Source organism: Entelurus aequoreus, linkage group LG18 (genome assembly GCF_033978785.1).
Source record: "Entelurus aequoreus isolate RoL-2023_Sb linkage group LG18, RoL_Eaeq_v1.1, whole genome shotgun sequence".
In the NCBI taxonomy this organism is placed as follows: domain Eukaryota; kingdom Metazoa; phylum Chordata; class Actinopteri; order Syngnathiformes; family Syngnathidae; genus Entelurus; species Entelurus aequoreus.
The window spans coordinates 47,565,607-47,583,364 of record NC_084748.1 but is presented as its reverse complement, the minus strand read 5'-3'; the positions used below and the strand labels follow the sequence as shown (position 1 = coordinate 47,583,364).

Below are 17,758 nucleotides of genomic sequence, written 5' to 3'. Positions count from 1 at the left end.
ATATATATATATATATATATATACACACACACACATATATATACATATGTGATATATATAAATATATATATACATACAGTCAGGGGCGCCGAAAAGGGGGGGTAAAGGAGACGGATTCTAGGGGCCCATGATGGAGGGGGGCCCAGAGAGGCCCCTAATGATGATGAAATTATAATACTTATAAAACTGTGATGCTGTTCTTCTTTCAAAAATATGGTAATGATAGTCAAAATACCATTAAAATGCATAATTGTATGTAAAATAGCATCAAAAAATGTTGCCGCTGTGTTGGGGGCCCTGTAAAGATTCTTTTCATGGGGCCCAAAATCCCTAGCGGCGCCCCTGCATACAGTCGTGGTCAAAAGTGTACATAGACTTGTAAAGAACATCATGTCATGGCTGTCTTGAGTTTCCAATCATTTCTACAACTCTTATTTTGTTGTGATGTAGTGATTGGAGAACATACTTGATGGTCACAATAAACATTCATGAAGTTTGCTTCTTTTATGAATTTATTATGGCTCTACTGAAAATGTGAGGGTCAAAAGTATACGTACAGCAATGTTAATATTTGCTTACATGTCCCTTGGCAAGTTGACCTGCAATAAGGCACTTTTGGTAGCCATCCACAAGCTTCTGCTGGAATTTTTGACCACAAAATTGGTGCAGTTCAGCTAAATATGTTGCTTTTCTGACATGGACTTGTTTCTTCGGCATTGTCCACACGTTCTCAATGGGGTTTAAGTCAGGAATTTGGGAAGGCCTTTCTAAATTTGGAGGTAATTCTCTTTATTCATTGTCCCATTTACTCTCTGTAAAGCAGCAGTTCCATTGGCAGCAAAACAGGCCCAGAGCATAATGGTATTATTGCGGTAAATTCAAAAATATTTTTCAAAAAAAAGCTTGGTAAAAATACCATAGTGTGTAAAATGAAGTGTCAGGAATGTTTAGAATACTTACTGTAACTGAACACCAACATTATGTTAAAAGGTTTTAGTCGTATTTATGCCTACAAACAAGTATGTTCTCAAAAAGGAGAAAGACGACGTCCTAAAAAGATGAAAGACTACATAAATACGCGGTGAAAGAATTGAAAGCGTAAAAGGGAGCACGCTGCTAATCGAAGCCCATCTCGTCCACGTCTGAGGGCATGGTGCACAAATTCAGGTGTGACAGATAGAGAGCCGTTGTCATGGGAACCAGGCCGGCCGCCACCTTCAGAATACTCAGCAGCCTCTCCGCCGCGTTGGGCGCACCATCTGCTGTCTGCAGGGGAGAAACGGGAAGACGGCGGCGTCACGGCAGGAGCACGCAACGCTGTTAAGCGGAACATGGCAGTTCCAGCAACGTGCATGGAATTGCATGCTGGGATGGCGCTGAATGGTCCCAGGACAATTGTCACTTATGCTTTGGTCATGATGGAATTAGGGTTGTACGGTATACCGCTAGTAGTATAGCAGGGGTCACCAACCTTTTTGAAACCAAGAGCTACTTCTTGGGTAGTGATTAATGCGAAGGGCTACCAGTTTGATACACACTTAAATAAATTGCCAGAAATAGCCAATTTGCTCAATTTACCTTTAACTCTATGTTATTATTAATAATTAATGATATTTACACTTAATTGAACGGTTTAAAAGAGGAGAAAACACGAAAAAATTGACTATTAAATTTTGGAACATAGTTTGTCTTCAATTTCGACTCTTTAAAATTCAAAATTCAACCGAAAAAAAGAAGAGAAAAACTACCTAATTTTGAAAAAATTTAAAAAAGAATTTATGGAACATCATTAGTCATTTTTCCTGATTAAGATTAATTTTAGAATTTTGATGACATGTTTTAAATAGGTTAAAATCCAATCTGCACTTTGTTAGAATATATAACAAATTGGACCAAGCTAAATTTCGAACAAAGACAAATCATTATTTCTTCTAGATTTTCCAGAACAAAATTTTTAAAAGAAATTCAAAAGACTTTGAAATAAGATTTAAAATTAATTCTACAGATTTTCCAGATTTGCCAGAATATTTTTTTTGAATTTTAATCATAATAAGTTTGAAGAAATATTTCACAAATATTCTTCGTCGAAAAAACAGAAGCTAAAATGAAGAATTAAATGAAAATGTATTTATTATTCTTTACAAAAAAAAAAATACATTTACTTGAACATTGATTTAAATTGTCAGGAAAGAAGAGGAAGGAGTTTAAAAGGTAAAAAGGTATATGTGTTTAAAAATCCTAAAACCATTTTTAAGGTTGTATTTTTTTCTCTAAAATTGTCTTTCTGAAAGTTATAAGAAGCAAAGTAAAAAAAATAAATGAATTTATTTAAACAAGTGAAGACCAAGTCTTTAAAATATTTTCTTGGATTTTCAAATTCTATTTGAGTTTTGTCTCTCTTAGAATTAAAAATGTCGGGCAAAGCGAGACCAGCTTGCTAGTAAATAAATACAATTTAAAAAATAGGAGGCAGCTCACTGGTAAGTGCTGCTATTTGAGCTATTTTTAGAACAGGCCAGTGGGCTACTCATCTGGTCCTTACGGGCTACCTGGTGCCCGCGGGCACCGCGTTGGTGACCCCTGTAGTATAGTATAGCGGTACTAATGAATCAAAAACGGTACTATACTCTGCTTGAAAAGTACCTGTCAGAATAATTGTATAGAAGTTATCACACAACTTCTGTGTTACATTGAGTTCAGGTCCCCTGCGAGAAGAAAAAAGCTCTCTCTCCATCTTATCAAGCAAAAGGCTTGTAAAACTCTGATGTGTGCGATGGGTTTCTTTGATCTATTGTCAGCCACGGGAGGATCTTGTCCGGACCCGAGATCTACAAAGCGGAGAGGAAGCAGGACCTGACACCGCTCTAGGCACCGTTTGTTTGAACTGTTTATGACTGAGTGCAACAGCTGTTTGTGACCACCTTCCCTTAGGAGCAGCTGCGTAATGTAATGCTATGTAACCAGAAAAGGCCCAAATAAAAGAGGATGCGTGGAACTCCCTCGACAGAGCGTGGGACGACACTGTAGGAGGGTACAGGTCGACGCCCCCTCCTCATGAGCTAAATTAAATAAATAATAAATGGGTTATACTTGTATAGCGCTTTCCTACCTTCAAGGTACTCAAAGCGCTTTGACAGTATTTCCACATTCACACACTGATGGAGGGAGCTGCCATGCAAGGCGCTACCAGCACCCATCAGGAGCAAGGGTGAAGTGTCTTGCCCAAGCACACAACGGACGTGACTAGGATGGTAGAAGGTGGGGATTGAACCCCAGTAACCAGCAACCCTCCGATTGCTGGCACAGCCACTCTACCAACTTCGCAAATTGAATCCTGTCTCTGTTTGATTCTTTGCTTCTTGTCTGTTTAATAGATGGCATCGGTGTTTGAACCTCATATACTGTATATATATATCTTTTTTTCTAACGGGCATGACGGCGCGTGACATTGCTGGTTTTACGAGCAGAGGAGCATGTTCGGCAGCGCGCACACACACGGAGTACTTACAAGCAGACACTGTGTAGACAAGAAACGGGAGAATTGACGCATTTTGGCCTAAATATTTTGGCCATGCTAAAATAAATACATTCTCCACTTTAGTCATAATTTTAGCGCCGAAGAAACTTCTCTATGACTTTAGCTCCAGACTTCCTCTGTTTGTTTGATGTTGTCATTACTGCCACAAGTGGTGGACTAGTGTATTACAACCGAGTACTGCTGCGGCCTAAGAAACATTTTTTTTTGGCTGTCCAACAATGGGCCCCGGTTAAGAAACATTGATTGAGATCCCAGGTGTCAAACTCAAGGTCCGGCATGTTCGGCAGCGCACACACACGCGGAGTACTTACAAGCAGACACTGTGTAGACAAGAAACGGGAGAATTGACGCATTTTGGCCTAAATATTTTGGCCATGCTAAAAATAAATACATTCTCCACTTTAGTCATAATTTTAGCGCCGAAGAAACTTCTCTATGACTTTAGCTCCAGACTTCCTCTGTTTGTTTGATGTTGTCATTACTGCCACAAGTGGTGGACTGGTGTATTACAACCGAGTACTGCTGCGGCCTAAGAAACTTTTTTTTTTGGCTGTCCAACAATGGGCCCCGGTTAAGAAACATTGATTGAGATCCCAGGTGTCAAACCCAAGGTCCGGGCACCAGATGTGGCCGGTCACTTACCGTATTTTTCGGAGTATAAGTCGCACCTGCCGAAAATGCATAATAAAGAAGGAAAAAAACATATATAGGTCGCACTTGAGCCCGGCCAAACTATGAAAAAAACTGCGACTTATAGTCCGAAAAATTCGGTAATTTAAGTAATCAAAAAGATAAACGTGAAGTTATAACACTGAAACGCCCTCAGGAAGAGGTGCTTTAAGACATGGCCAACTAGCAGCTAATGTCCATTCACAGTCATCAGTGTTTTAGCAACTTCTAAATCACTAATCCTCGTCTCCATGGCGACAAATAAAGTATGTTTCCTACAGGTACATTATCACTGGAGGACGAGGAATAGCTAAACATGCTTCACTGTCACCGCTAATGACGCCGTTCCTGAATGTAAACAAATGCCATGGGTGGATCTACACCTGACATCTACTGTAATGATACCAAGTACAAGAGCATATTCAGTCGATACTACTATGACTACATTGATATTTTTTATCGTCACAAAATCATTTTCCTTTTTAAAAAAAAATTCATATTGTGTTTATAAAGTCAGTAAATATAACATGAGGACTTTGAATATGACCAATGTATGATCCTGTAACTACTTGGTATCGGATCGATACCTAAATGTGTGGTATCACCCAAAACTAATGTAAAGTATCAACGAAGAGAAGAATAAGTGATTATTACATTTTAACAGAAGTGTAGATAGAACATGTTAAAACAGAAATAATAGAGATGTCCGATAATATCGGACTGCCGATATTATCGGCCGATAAATGCTTTAAAATGTAATATCGGAAATTATCGGTAGCGGTTTCAAAAGGTACAATGTATGACTTTTTAAAACGCAGCTGTGTACACGGAAGTAGGGAGAAGTACAGAGCGCCAATAAACCTTAAAGGCACTGCCTTTGCGTGCCGGCCCAATCGCATAATATCTACGGCTTTTCACACACACAAGTGAATGCAAGGCATACTTGGTCAACAGCCATACAGGTCACACTGAGGGTGGCCGTATAAACAAGTTTAACACTGTTACAAATATGCGCCACACTGTGAACCCACACGAAGCAAGAATGACAAACACATTTCGGGAGAACGCCCGCACCGTAACACAACAGAACAAATACCCAGAACCCCTTGCAGCACTAACTCTTCCGGGACGCTACAATATACACCCCCCCCAGCCCCCGCTACTCCCCCACCTCAACCTCCTCATGCTCTCTCAGGGAGAGCATGTCCCAAATTCCAAGCTGCTGTTTTGAGGCATGTTAAAAAAAACAATGCACTTTGTGACTTCAATACTGGGGTGAGTTTTTCCTTGCCCGTATGTGGGCTCTGTACCGAGGATGTCGTTGTGGCTTGTGCAGCCCTTTGAGACACTTGTGATTTAGGGCTATACAAAACAAACATTGATTGATTGATTGATGATAACAAATGTGGCAGTGCCATGTTGGCATTTTTTTACATAACTTGAGTTGATTTATTTTGGAAAACCTTGTTACTTTGTTTAATGCATCCAGCGGGGCATCACAACACAATTAGGCATAATAATGTGTTAATTCCACCACTGTATATATCGGTATCGCTTGATATCGCTATCGGTAATTAAGAGTTGGACAATATCGAAATATCGAATATTTGCAAAAAAGGCATTACATCTCCAGAAAATAACCATATATTAAGAGTAAATGAACAAGCTTGTCCCTGGAAATAATAGAATGAGTACTTCTCACTCGCGCGTGGCGAGAAGGGAGGATGTCCACGCTTTCCTGTGTGCGTAAAGCCGGCGCCCCACTTCCCACCCGCCCGGACAAAGATTGTGAATGACTGAAAAGAGGGCTCACCACGTTGGGTTAATTCTACCGTGAAGTAAACATGCTCAGGTGCTTCGAGGCCAAAGTCATCACCAACCTTATCCTCGGCAAAGAGCAGCGTGCAGCAGTGCGATGCGGCCAGCTTCCTGACAGCATCCAGGCGCTCTGCGGGGACGGTGGCGTTGCGGGCTAGGCGGGCAAAAAAAAAGGACACGTAAGTTTGACTTCTTTGCAGACTGCAAACTAAAAAAACCCAATTTTTTATCATTTTAAAAAATTTTTTTTAATTAAATCAGTCCAACAAATTAATACACAATAATACCATAATACTACAATTCAGAATAGCAATCAACAGAGTAACTGAGAGGACACACAAACATGACACAAAACAATCCAAAAGTAGTCAAACAAAAATGAATAACAACGACAGTATCAATATTTATAAGAATTCCAACGTAGCAGTGATTAGAAAGCCCTCGTTTACATTATAATCACAGCCGTTTATAAAAAAATGACATAAAAACATTTAAAAAAATGAACAATAGTGTGACAGTGGCTTACACTTGCATCACACCTCATAAGTTTGTGTACAATATTTTACACAAAGATAAAATAAGTCATATTTTAGGTTCATTTAATAGTTAAAACAAATTTAAATAATGGACCCCATATTCCAATATATGACTCATTATTATCTCAACTAAATTTCCTACTGATATCATCTCCATAGCTTGTGTATACCACTCAGTATTTATTATGTGTGTATACCAGTCAGTATGTATTATGTGTGTATACCACTCAGTATTTATTATGAGTGTATACCAGTCAGTATGTATTATGTGTGTATACCACTCAGTATTTATTATGAGTGTATACCAGTCAGTATGTATTATGTGTGTATACCACTCAGTATTTATTATGAGTGTATACCAGTCAGTATGTATTATGTGTGTATACCAGTCAGTATGTATTATGTATGTATGTATACCAGTCAGTATGTATTGTGTGTATACCAGTCAGTATTTATTATGTGTGTATACCAGTCAGTATGTATTATGTGTGTATACCACTCAGTATGTATTATGTGTGTATACCAGTCAGTATGTATTATGTGTGTATACCACTCAGTATGTATTATGTGTGTATACCACTCAGTATGTATTATGTGTGTATACCAGTCAGTATGTATTACGTGTGTATACCACTCAGTATTTATTACGTGTGTATACCAGTCAGTATTTATTATGTGTGTATACCAGTCAGTATGTATTATGTGTGTATACCAGTCAGTATGTATTATGTGTGTATACCAGTCAGTATTTATTATGTGTGTATACCACTCAGTATGTATTGTGTGTGTATACCACTCAGTATTTATTGTGTGTATACCACTCAGTATTTATTGTGTGTGTATACCACTCAGTATTTATTATGAGTGTATACCACTCAGTATGTATTATGTGCGTATACCACTGAGTATGTATTATGTGTGTATACCACTCAGTATGTATTACGTGTGTATACCACTCAGTATGTATTACGTGTGTATACCACTCAGTATTTATTATGTGTGTATACCACTCAGTATTTATTATGTGTGTATACCACTCAGTATTTATTATGTGTGTATACCACTCAGTATTTATTGTGCGTATACCACTCAGTATGTATTGTGTGTATACCAGTCAGTATTTATTATGTGTGTATACCAGTCAGTATTTATTATGTGTGTATACCACTCAGTATGTATTATGTGTGTATACCACTCAGTATGTATTATGTGTGTATACCACTCAGTATGTATTATGTGTGTATACCAGTCAGTATCGATAATGTGTATACCACTCAGTATTTATTATGTGTGTATACCCGTCAGTATTTATTATGTGTGTATACCAGTCAGTATTTATTATGTGTGTATACCACTCAGTATTTATTATGTGTGTATACCACTCAGTATTTATTATGTGTGTATACCACTCAGTATGTATTATTTGTGTATACCACTCAGTATGTATTATGTGTGTATACCAGTCAGTATTGATAATGTGTATACCACTCAGTATTTATTATGTGTGTATACCAGTCAGTATTTATTATATGTGTATACCAGTCAGTATTTATTATGTGTGTATACCAGTCAGTATGTATTATTTGTGTATACCACTCAGTATGTATTGTGTGTATACCAGTCAGTATTGATTATGTGTGTATACCAGTCAGTATTGATTATGTGTGTATACCAGTCAGTATTGTTAATGTGTGTATACCAGTCAGTATTGATAATGTGTGTATACCAGTCAGTATTGATAATGTGTGTATACCAGTCAGTATTGATAATGTGTGTATACCAGTCAGTATTTATTATGTGTGTATACCAGTCAGTATTTATTATGTGTGTATACCAGTCAGTATTTATTATGTGTGTATACCAGTCAGTATTTATTATGTGTGTATACCAGTCAGTATGTATTATTTGTGTATACCACTCAGTATTTATTATGTGTGTATACCAGTCAGTATTTATTGTGTGTGTATACCAGTCAGTATTTATTGTGTGTGTATACCAGTCAGTATTTATTATGTGTGTATACCAGTCAGTATTTATTATGTGTGTATACCAGTCAGTATTGATAATGTGTATACCAGTCAGTATTTATTATGTGTGTATACCAGTCAGTATTTATTATGTGTATACCACTCAGTATTTATTATGTGTGTATACCACTCAGTATTTATTATGTGTGTATACCACTCAGTATTTATTATGTGTGTATACCACTCAGTATTTATTATGTGTGTATACCACTCAGTATGTATTATTTGTGTATACCACTTAGTATTTATTATGTGTGTATACCAGTCAGTATTTATTGTGTGTGTATACCAGTCAGTATTTATTATGTGTGTATACCACTCTGTATTTATGTGTGTATACCAGTCAGTATTTATTATGTGTATACCAGTCAGTATTTATTATGTGTGTATACCACTCAGTATGTATTGTGTGTGTATACCACTCAGTATGTATTGTGTGTATACCACTCAGTATGTATTGTGTGTATACCACTCAGTATTTATTATGTGTGTATACCAGTCAGTATGTATTGTGTGTGTATACCAGTCAGTATTTATTGTGTGTGTATACCAGTCAGTATTTATTGTGTGTATACCAGTCAGTATTTATTATGTGTGTATACCAGTCAGTATTTATTATGTGTGTATACCACTCAGTATTTATTATGTGTGTATACCAGTCAGTATTGATAATGTGTATACCAGTCAGTATTTATTATGTGTGTATACCAGTCAGTATTTATTATGTGTATACCAGTCAGTATTTATTATGTGTGTATACCACTCAGTATGTATTGTGTGTGTATACCACTCAGTATGTATTGTGTGTATACCACTCAGTATGTATTGTGTGTATACCACTCAGTATTTATTATGTGTGTATACCAGTCAGTATGTATTGTGTGTGTATACCACTCAGTATGTATTGTGTGTGTATACCACTCCGTATGTATTATGTGTGTATACCACTCAGTATGTATTATGTTTGTATACCACTCAGTATGTATTATGTGTGTATACCACTCAGTATGTATTATGTGTGTATACCACTCAGTATGTATTGTGTGTATACCACTCAGTATGAGTTGGACTATCAACATGCATCCATTTTTTTTTTTTTATGATTACCCTTTTTGTTATGATTCATATTGAAAGAAATGCATTTTTACTCTTTGATGACACGTTGCTAAATTGATGCAGATCACCATGAACACAAGTTTTCAGTTTTTTTGACATACCGTTGGTGACCATGAAGCAGACTTTTCCGAGGAAATATCCAGGGTCCAAATACTTGAGGGAATCTTCCGCAGAATGTAGACTGTGAAAAACAAAACATTTGGTTATTGAACACCTTCAGTAGGTCTATTCACCTGGCGGCCTTTCCTTTGGCCCGCCGAACATTACCCAAATAGGCTTGATGACACCATTAAAACTAGGGCTGCTCATGTATGCAGTGCTTCCGTCGCCCTGCAGGGGGCAACAGCGAGGCATGTGTGTCACAATGAAGCAGCAGTGGGGTGACTAGAAGAAGACTACACATTTAAACCTAAAAGAAAATCAAAATAAATCACAAAAACCAGACTTTTAACAAGGACTGGACAACAAAGTATGAATGTTCTGCCCAGAGCAAGTGCGAGAGTCATTGTTTCCTGTCGGACCTTTTAAAGCGACGGACACAGTGTGCTAAGCAGGAAGCACGTGGAAGCTTCACCCCGAAACTTGGTCAAGTCTTTGTAAGTCGATATTGTGCACAAGGATATTTATTTTCACGTGTATTGGAATTGCCGACTTTGTGATGTCTTTTGTAGTAGCGATCAAACCTGGTTTAAGACATGCAGCGCTAAATTTGACCAGAAGAGGGCAATAACGCTAGTTTTAGTTTTAGATGAGTCACATACATGGTGTGCAATGTTTAATGTAGATGTTGTTTATTGCTATATGCTTAAACATTTGTCATTTATTGTGTGAATGTATTAACACGAAACCTATTTTATGTATGCAAAATAAAAAATGGACATCATGTAAAATACACAATTGACATTATATTATATACATATTATATATTTTCAGTCTTACAAACCTAAATGAAGGAAGTGTAAAGAAATAAAACTGAGGAAAGAAAATATTTCAAAAGAAGGAAATATCAATCCTTCACGCTGTTAACTATCTGTCTTGCTGCGCATGCTGTGAAGGAGTAGCGAGGGCAGAATAATGAATGTATTGACAGTGCAGTGTGAACAACCCGCGAAGGGAATTCCCGACGAAACATCCACATTTCGACGTCCGAGACCTTGGGCTCCTGAAACTGCGACCCTTTTAATGATGTCAATGAATAGCCAAGACCTACAGACTTCTTTGTCGATCTATATTAGGGGTGTAGCGATAAATGGTATTAATGAGAACTGCCATGAAACTCCTGACTGGTAATATCACCGTTTTAAAGCAAAATGATCAAACAACCGTGCACTCTGATAAACTCAGTCTGACAGTCGCGAGCTGAAAGGCTAACATGCATACAAGATACATGAACATCTTTTCCCATTAAAAAAGGACACACCCCAATCTAAACGTCTATAAACACATCACACAACTAAGAAATGCAATTGTGTACATTGAACCTACAAAAATTGTATTGATTTGTTTTATTCTATATTATTGATTTGTTTTTATTGTTTTATTCCATTATATTGATTTGTTTTTATTGTTGTATTCTATTTGATGGATATATTTGCTTTTAGTCTATTATATTTATTTTTTATTCTATTACATTGATTTGTTATTGTTTTATTGTATTATATTGATTTGTTTTTATTGTTGTATTATATTTTATTGATACATTTGCTTTTATTCTATTATATAATTTTTTTATTCTATTATATTGATTTGTTTTTTTATTCCATTATATTGATTTGTTTTTATTGTTGTATTATATTTTATTGATATATTTGCTTTTATTCTATTATATTAATTTTTTATTCTATTATATTGATTTGTTTTTTTATTCCATTATATTGATTTGGTTTTATTGTTGTATTTTATTTTATTGATATATTTGCTTTTATTCTATTATATTGATTTGTTTTTTATTCCATTATATTGATTTGTTTTTATTTTTGTATTCTATTTTATTGATATATTTGCTTTTATTCTATTATATTAATTTTTTATTCTATATTGATTTGTTTTTTTATTCCATCATATTGATTTGTTTTTATTGTTGTATTCTATTTTATTGATATATTTTATGATTGTATTGTATTATACGGATTTTTTGTTTTATTCTATTTTATTGATTTGTTTTTATTGTTTTATTCTAATATATTGATTTGTTTTTATTGTTTTATTGATTTGTTTTTATTGTTTTATTCTATTTTATTGATTTGTTTTTATTGTTTAATTCTATTTTATTGATGTATTTTATTATTTTATTCTATTGATTTGTTATTATTTTATTCTATTTGATTGATTTGTTTTATTCTATTATATTGATTTGTTATTGTTTTATTCTATTATATTGATTTGTTTTATTATATTATGTTGATTTGTTGGTTTTATTCCATACATTGATTTGTTTTTATTGTTGTATTCTATTTTACTGACATCTTTTATGATTGTATTCTATTGTAGATTTTTTATTGTTTTATTTTATTTCATTGATTTGTTTTTATTGCTTTATTCTAATATATTGATTTGTTTGTATTGTTTTATTCTATTTTATTGATGTCTTTTATCATTGTATTCTATTATATTGATTTGTTATAGTTTTATTTTATTTCATTGATTTGTTTTTATTGCTTTATTCTAATATATTGATTTGTTTGTATTGTTTTATTCTATTATATTGAGTTGTTTTTATTGTTGTATTCTATTTTAATGATATCTTTTATGATTGTATTCTACTATATTGATTTGTTATTGTTTTATTCTATTTATTGATGTATTTTATTATTTTATTCTATTCTATTGATTTGTTATTGTTTTATTGATTAGTTTTTATTGTTTTATTCGATTTGATTGATGTATTTTATTTTTCTATTTTATTATCATTCGTTTGTTTAATTTTAAATGCTTGTAATTTTATTACTTTCATTGTTTCTTTTTGTATGTGCAGCACTCTGGAGACAGTTTTGTTGTTAATAGTGCGATATAAATAAAGGGGACTGGATATTATGGAAACTACTTCCCCCCCCCTGTAGTTCGGAAAATATTTCCAGCATCCTTTCAGGAGTTGAAAGTGGATTATAGACATGATGTTGGTTATAGCCCAGAGAAATATGTATAGCCTGGAAAACCTACCTGAGCTCTGAGGTGAGGTTGATGATAAAGACCACCAGGTCTATTCTGGGGCGACTGGGCTCGTGTTTGAAGGGCAGACTCCTCGCCAGTCTCCTGTTTTACACACAGCAATAAAAAGTAGCACTTCAGTCTCGACCTCCAACACTGACCCATACGGACTCTCTCGACACTTTCCAGGGCCCAGAAGCTCGGCTTGGTGTCTCGTGTCCTTGAGCGAGACATTGACAGCTCCCTAATTATCCAGGATGGAGCACTTTGCACTGTGCAAGCAGCCATCAGCTATAAAAGAGGCCTGACTGCTGCCAAGCAGCCATAGAAATACAGCCCATTGGGCAGCATACAACTAATGCAGCATTCAACCATTAGCTCCTTTGTCGGACGGCTCATTTTATTGGATTATTCAATCGGGACAATGTCACGGCTCAGTGAAGCTCCAAACTACCAAATGTATTTTTCCCCTGAATATCAGCAGTTGGAGGAATTAAGCACAACTCACACGCTCAATGTGACCGCCGTCTCCTTCACTAGAGCGTCAGCTAATCTGTGATGAAACTCTTCTTCTCTCTCCACCAGCTGAAAAAAAAAAACACCACATCAGCATGAAACTTCTCCCTTAATACAATTTTATAAAACTCTAAAAAAAATAAAAAGCCTGTGCACCAGAGGGGCCAAGCTTTTTCCACTGAGGGTTGCACAGTGAACAATCAAAGCGTGCGGGGGCCATTTGGATGTATTTCATGAACAAAACCAATGCAATTTATATACTTTTTTTTTTTACCTTTAGGATTTTTTTGTTATGCCCTTTTTGTAAAAGAAAAAAAAAAAGCAACATTTTGTAGTGGAATATTTGATGTGAATTAATTGGAGGTCAATAATTCATAACATTGATTTGGATTCAAAATACTTTTTTGAGGTATGAGTTTTAAAAAATCCCACCTAATTATCAGGGGCCGTACTTATCAAGCTTCTTAGAGTTACTCCTAAGAAGTCTGCTAAGAGGTGACTTAAGAGTAAATAAATTCTTCGCTGAAAGCTGCACTTAAAAGTTAGTTATCAAGCGTCTTACTCACACTTTCAGCGAAGTGTAGGACTGAATCTTAAGTGTCACACTCAGAGCTGAATTACGACATTACTATGTGCCGTAAACGGAATTTTAGGTGACGTCATTTCTGTGTCCGTAGAAATGACCAATCACGGAAGGGAATCCGTTGTCTAAGAATAAAGAAATATCTTGGAAATATTTAAGTGGACAATGGGAGTGTATATTTTGACAATAAACTACAAAATAATACAAAACAAACTAGTCCCCGCCGGCACTCACGCTACCGCTCCCTCTCTTCTATCGCCCACACACTCACTGACGTCACTCACCTCAAGGCCACACACATACGCTACTGTCATAACATTTTCTTTCCAATTCATTAATTAGGCAACTAATTTGAAAGTGGTGTGGGTGGCTCTATATATTCTAGCCCACTGCAGACACATGCAGAAATCAACAAGGAATCGAAAAGTATTAAATCTGTGACAAAAATATCCGCTGTCTAAACGATACCGTTTGATCAGCTGCTCTTCATCAAAAAAAAAAAAACATTGTTCCGTTCCCTGAACGTTGGCGCACGTCTCTCTCGCCTCAGTGCCATCCCCTGCTGGCAACTCCTAACCACTTAAGACACCTCTGAAGGTCTCTTAAATATCGTGGAGAGTAGGAGTGATTCTTAGACTTAAGAACGTTGATAAAAAGCTTTTATTCTTAAGTTTGAGAGTAGGACTAAATTTCGCAAATTCTCAGGACTTAAGTGTAAAATGGCACTCTAAGAAGCTTGATAAGTACAGCCCCAGAGGTCCAAAAGGGCCCTACTCATAAAAGTGGAAAAAAATAAGTCACACATTATTATTATTTATTTATTTTGTTTACGTTTAAATTTCTAGATCAAGCAGTAGAAAATGGATGTTGTTAATGTCCTTTTTTCTCCAAAAAAAAATGTAGTGGAATATTTGATGAGAATTAATTGGAGCCTTCCAAATGTCAATAATTCATACCATTAATTTGGATTCAATATTATTTTTTGAGCTATGACAGTTTAAAAGAAAATCCCACTAAACTTATCAGGGGTCCAAAAAGGCCCCATTCATAACAGTGTAAAAAATAAGTCACACATTATTTTATTTTTATACATTTAAATTTCTAGATCAAGCAGATTGTAGCTGAGATAGGCTCCAGCGCCCCCCGCGACCCCAAAGGGAATAAGCGGTAGAAAATGGATGGATGGAAGCAGTAGAAAAAGTTTGTTGTTAATGTCCTTTTTGTAAAAAAAAAATTAAATGACAAACATAAAAAATGCAACATTTTTCTCCCCCCAAAAAATGTAGTGGAGTATTTGATGGGAATGAATTGGAGCCTTCCAAATGTCAATAATTCATAACATTGATTTGGATTCAATATTATTTTTTGAGCTATGACAGTTTAAAAAAAAAATCCCACTAAACTTATCAGGGGTCCAAAAGGGCCCCACTCATAACAGTATAAAAAATAAGACACACATGATTTTATATTTTTACGTTTAAATTTCTAGATCAAGCAGTAGAAAATGGATGTTGTTAATGTCCTTTTTGTAAAAAAAAATTTAAATGACAAACATAAAAAATTTAACATTTTTCCCCCAAAATATTGTAATGGAATATTTGATGTGAATTAGTTGGAGGTCAATAATTCATAACATTGATTTTGAGGTGAGTTTAAAAAAATTCCACCTAATTAACAGGGGTCCAAAAGGACCCCATTCATAACAGTGTAAAAAATAAGTCACACATTATTTTATTTTTATACGTTTACATTTCTAGATCAAGCAGTAGAAAATGGATGTTGTTAATGTCCTTTTTGTAAAAAAAATTTAAATGACAAACATAAAAAATGCAACATTTTTTTCCCCCAAAATATTGTAATGGCATATTTGATGTGAATTAGTTGGAGGTCAATAATCCATAACATTGATTTGGATTCAATATACTTTTTTGAGGTGAGTTTAAAAAAATTCCACCTAATTATCAGGGGTCCAAAAGGACCCCACTCATAAAAGTGTAAAAAAATAAGTCACACAATATTATTATTTTTTACGTTTAAATTTCTAGATCAAGCAGTAGAAAATGGATGTTGTTAATGTCCTTTTTGTAAAATAATTTAAATGACAAACAAAACATTTGCTCCCAAAAGAAATGTAGTGGAATATTTGATGTGGATTAATTGGAGCCTTCCAAATGTCAATAATTCATAACATTGATTTGGATTCAATATTATTTTTTGAGCTGACAGTTTAAAAAAAAATCCCCACTAAACTTATCAGGGGTCCAAAAGGGCCCCCACTCATAACAGTGTAAAAAATAAGTCACACATTATTTGATTTTTTTTACGTTTACATTTCTTGTTCAAGCAGTAGAAAATAGATGTTTTATGCCCTCACCACATCTACTGTGTGTGTGTGTGTGACTATCAGTGGTACTTTAACTTTTTAACTTAACTTTTTGTTAAAAAAAATAATAAAATAAAAAATACATTAAATTAAAGATAAAAACTGCTACATTTTTTCCCCAAAAAATTGTAGTGGAATATTTGATGTGTATTAATTGGAGCCTTCCAAAAGTCAATAATTCATAACATTGATTTGGATTCAATGTTATTTTTTCAGCTATGACAGTTTTAAAAAATCCAACTAAAATGATCGGGGGTCTGTGAGAATGACATATTTTTTAGTGTTCTTTTTTTTAATCCATAGTCATGTTTAAAGCAACTAGTATTTCAAAACCTCCGTGTTTATTTTGTAGTTTTATACAGTATAGGCGACATATATAAAACTATAAAATAACAAACACGGAGGCTCCAGTTTTACACTCGTCATTTCGATGGTGTGGGTTCGAATCCCACCTCTGCCACCAATGTAACCGAGGGTTTATATATGTCGCCTATGCTGTATAAAACTACAAAATAACAAACACGGAGGCTCCAGTTTAACACTTTATTTCCTTTCTTTTTAAAACCTGCGCTCCGCTACAACGTGTCACCACTTCCGCTCTTAGCGCCTTCAAAATAAGAGCTCAAGGCATATACTGTATAACAGGAACTTATCACAAATAGGCAAGCCCATAAAAATAGGTTACAGTTCTGAAGTTAGTGATTGTTTTCTTCTTCAACGCGTGTATATCTGCTCACGTTAATGCCCATTCGGTGCAGTCCAAAAACACTTTGCTCGTTCTCCCGATGCGAGACCGAAATGTAAAGCTCCGAAGTTAAACTCACCAATATGCTCGCAGTTTTCAAGTCAGGCAGTTTACTAAATGGTTTTAGTAACGACATGGTGGCACCAACAGGTCACTTCGAAACTTGCGTGTATGAAGAAGTTAGCGATGTCTCGCCGCCGAGTGTCGACATGCCTGCGCCATTTTGGGTCTGCGCGCTTCTTTTCTAAATAAACGTGACGTCATGACGTTCCTTCTTCACATTTAGTGGCTTACTGCCACCTACAGGCTGCCGGGCGCACTACAGTTTACTAACAATCTAATTGAATGGATGCTCTGGCGTTCAAAGGGAAAATATAGTCCACATGTTTAACCTTTAAAGCCTGAACCACTCAAATCCAATTATTTGAAACCGGAGCTTTTTACTATAATCATTTTCCATATTGTGATTTCCAATTTGTATCATATTTGACACAGCCGGTCACAAAATATGTTTGTTATTTTAATAACAAACCAAAACATGATGGAATACGCATAACTATATTATTTCCAAACAAATACAACATTAGTGGTCGTCATCCCCCAGCTCACTTGAATTCGGATTTTTGTTAAGTTTTCAAAACATCTTCAATGTTGGAATTATTTGCCATCTAAAAAAAAAA

General features: G+C 35.2%; 1 protein-coding gene across 1 annotated transcript; it reads right to left on the bottom strand.

Annotated features, from left to right (window-relative positions):
* Positions 1 to 764: 764 nt before the first annotated feature.
* pane1 (proliferation associated nuclear element) lies at positions 765 to 17,300 on the bottom strand. Its single transcript, XM_062026218.1, has 6 exons — positions 17,158 to 17,300; positions 13,360 to 13,436; positions 12,864 to 12,956; positions 9,806 to 9,885; positions 6,088 to 6,179; positions 765 to 1,266 (listed from the first exon to the last, which is right to left on the bottom strand). The coding sequence occupies exons 1-6, from the start codon at positions 17,212 to 17,214 to the stop codon at positions 1,117 to 1,119; spliced, it is 549 nt and encodes a 182-aa protein (XP_061882202.1). The 5' UTR covers positions 17,215 to 17,300; the 3' UTR covers positions 765 to 1,116.
* Positions 17,301 to 17,758: the final 458 nt, after the last annotated feature.

Coding starts and splice junctions, on each gene's coding strand:
- pane1 (XM_062026218.1), bottom strand. CDS start 17,214: ATGTCGTTACTAAAACCATTTAGTAAACTGCCTGACTTGAAAACTGCG. Junction 6,180..9,805: donor CTGCTTCATGGTCACCAACG/GTATGTCAAAAA, acceptor TTGCCCGCCTAG/CCCGCAACGCCACCGTCCCC. Junction 1,267..6,087: donor TGCTCTTTGCCGAGGATAAG/GTTGGTGATGAC, acceptor TCTCCCCTGCAG/ACAGCAGATGGTGCGCCCAA.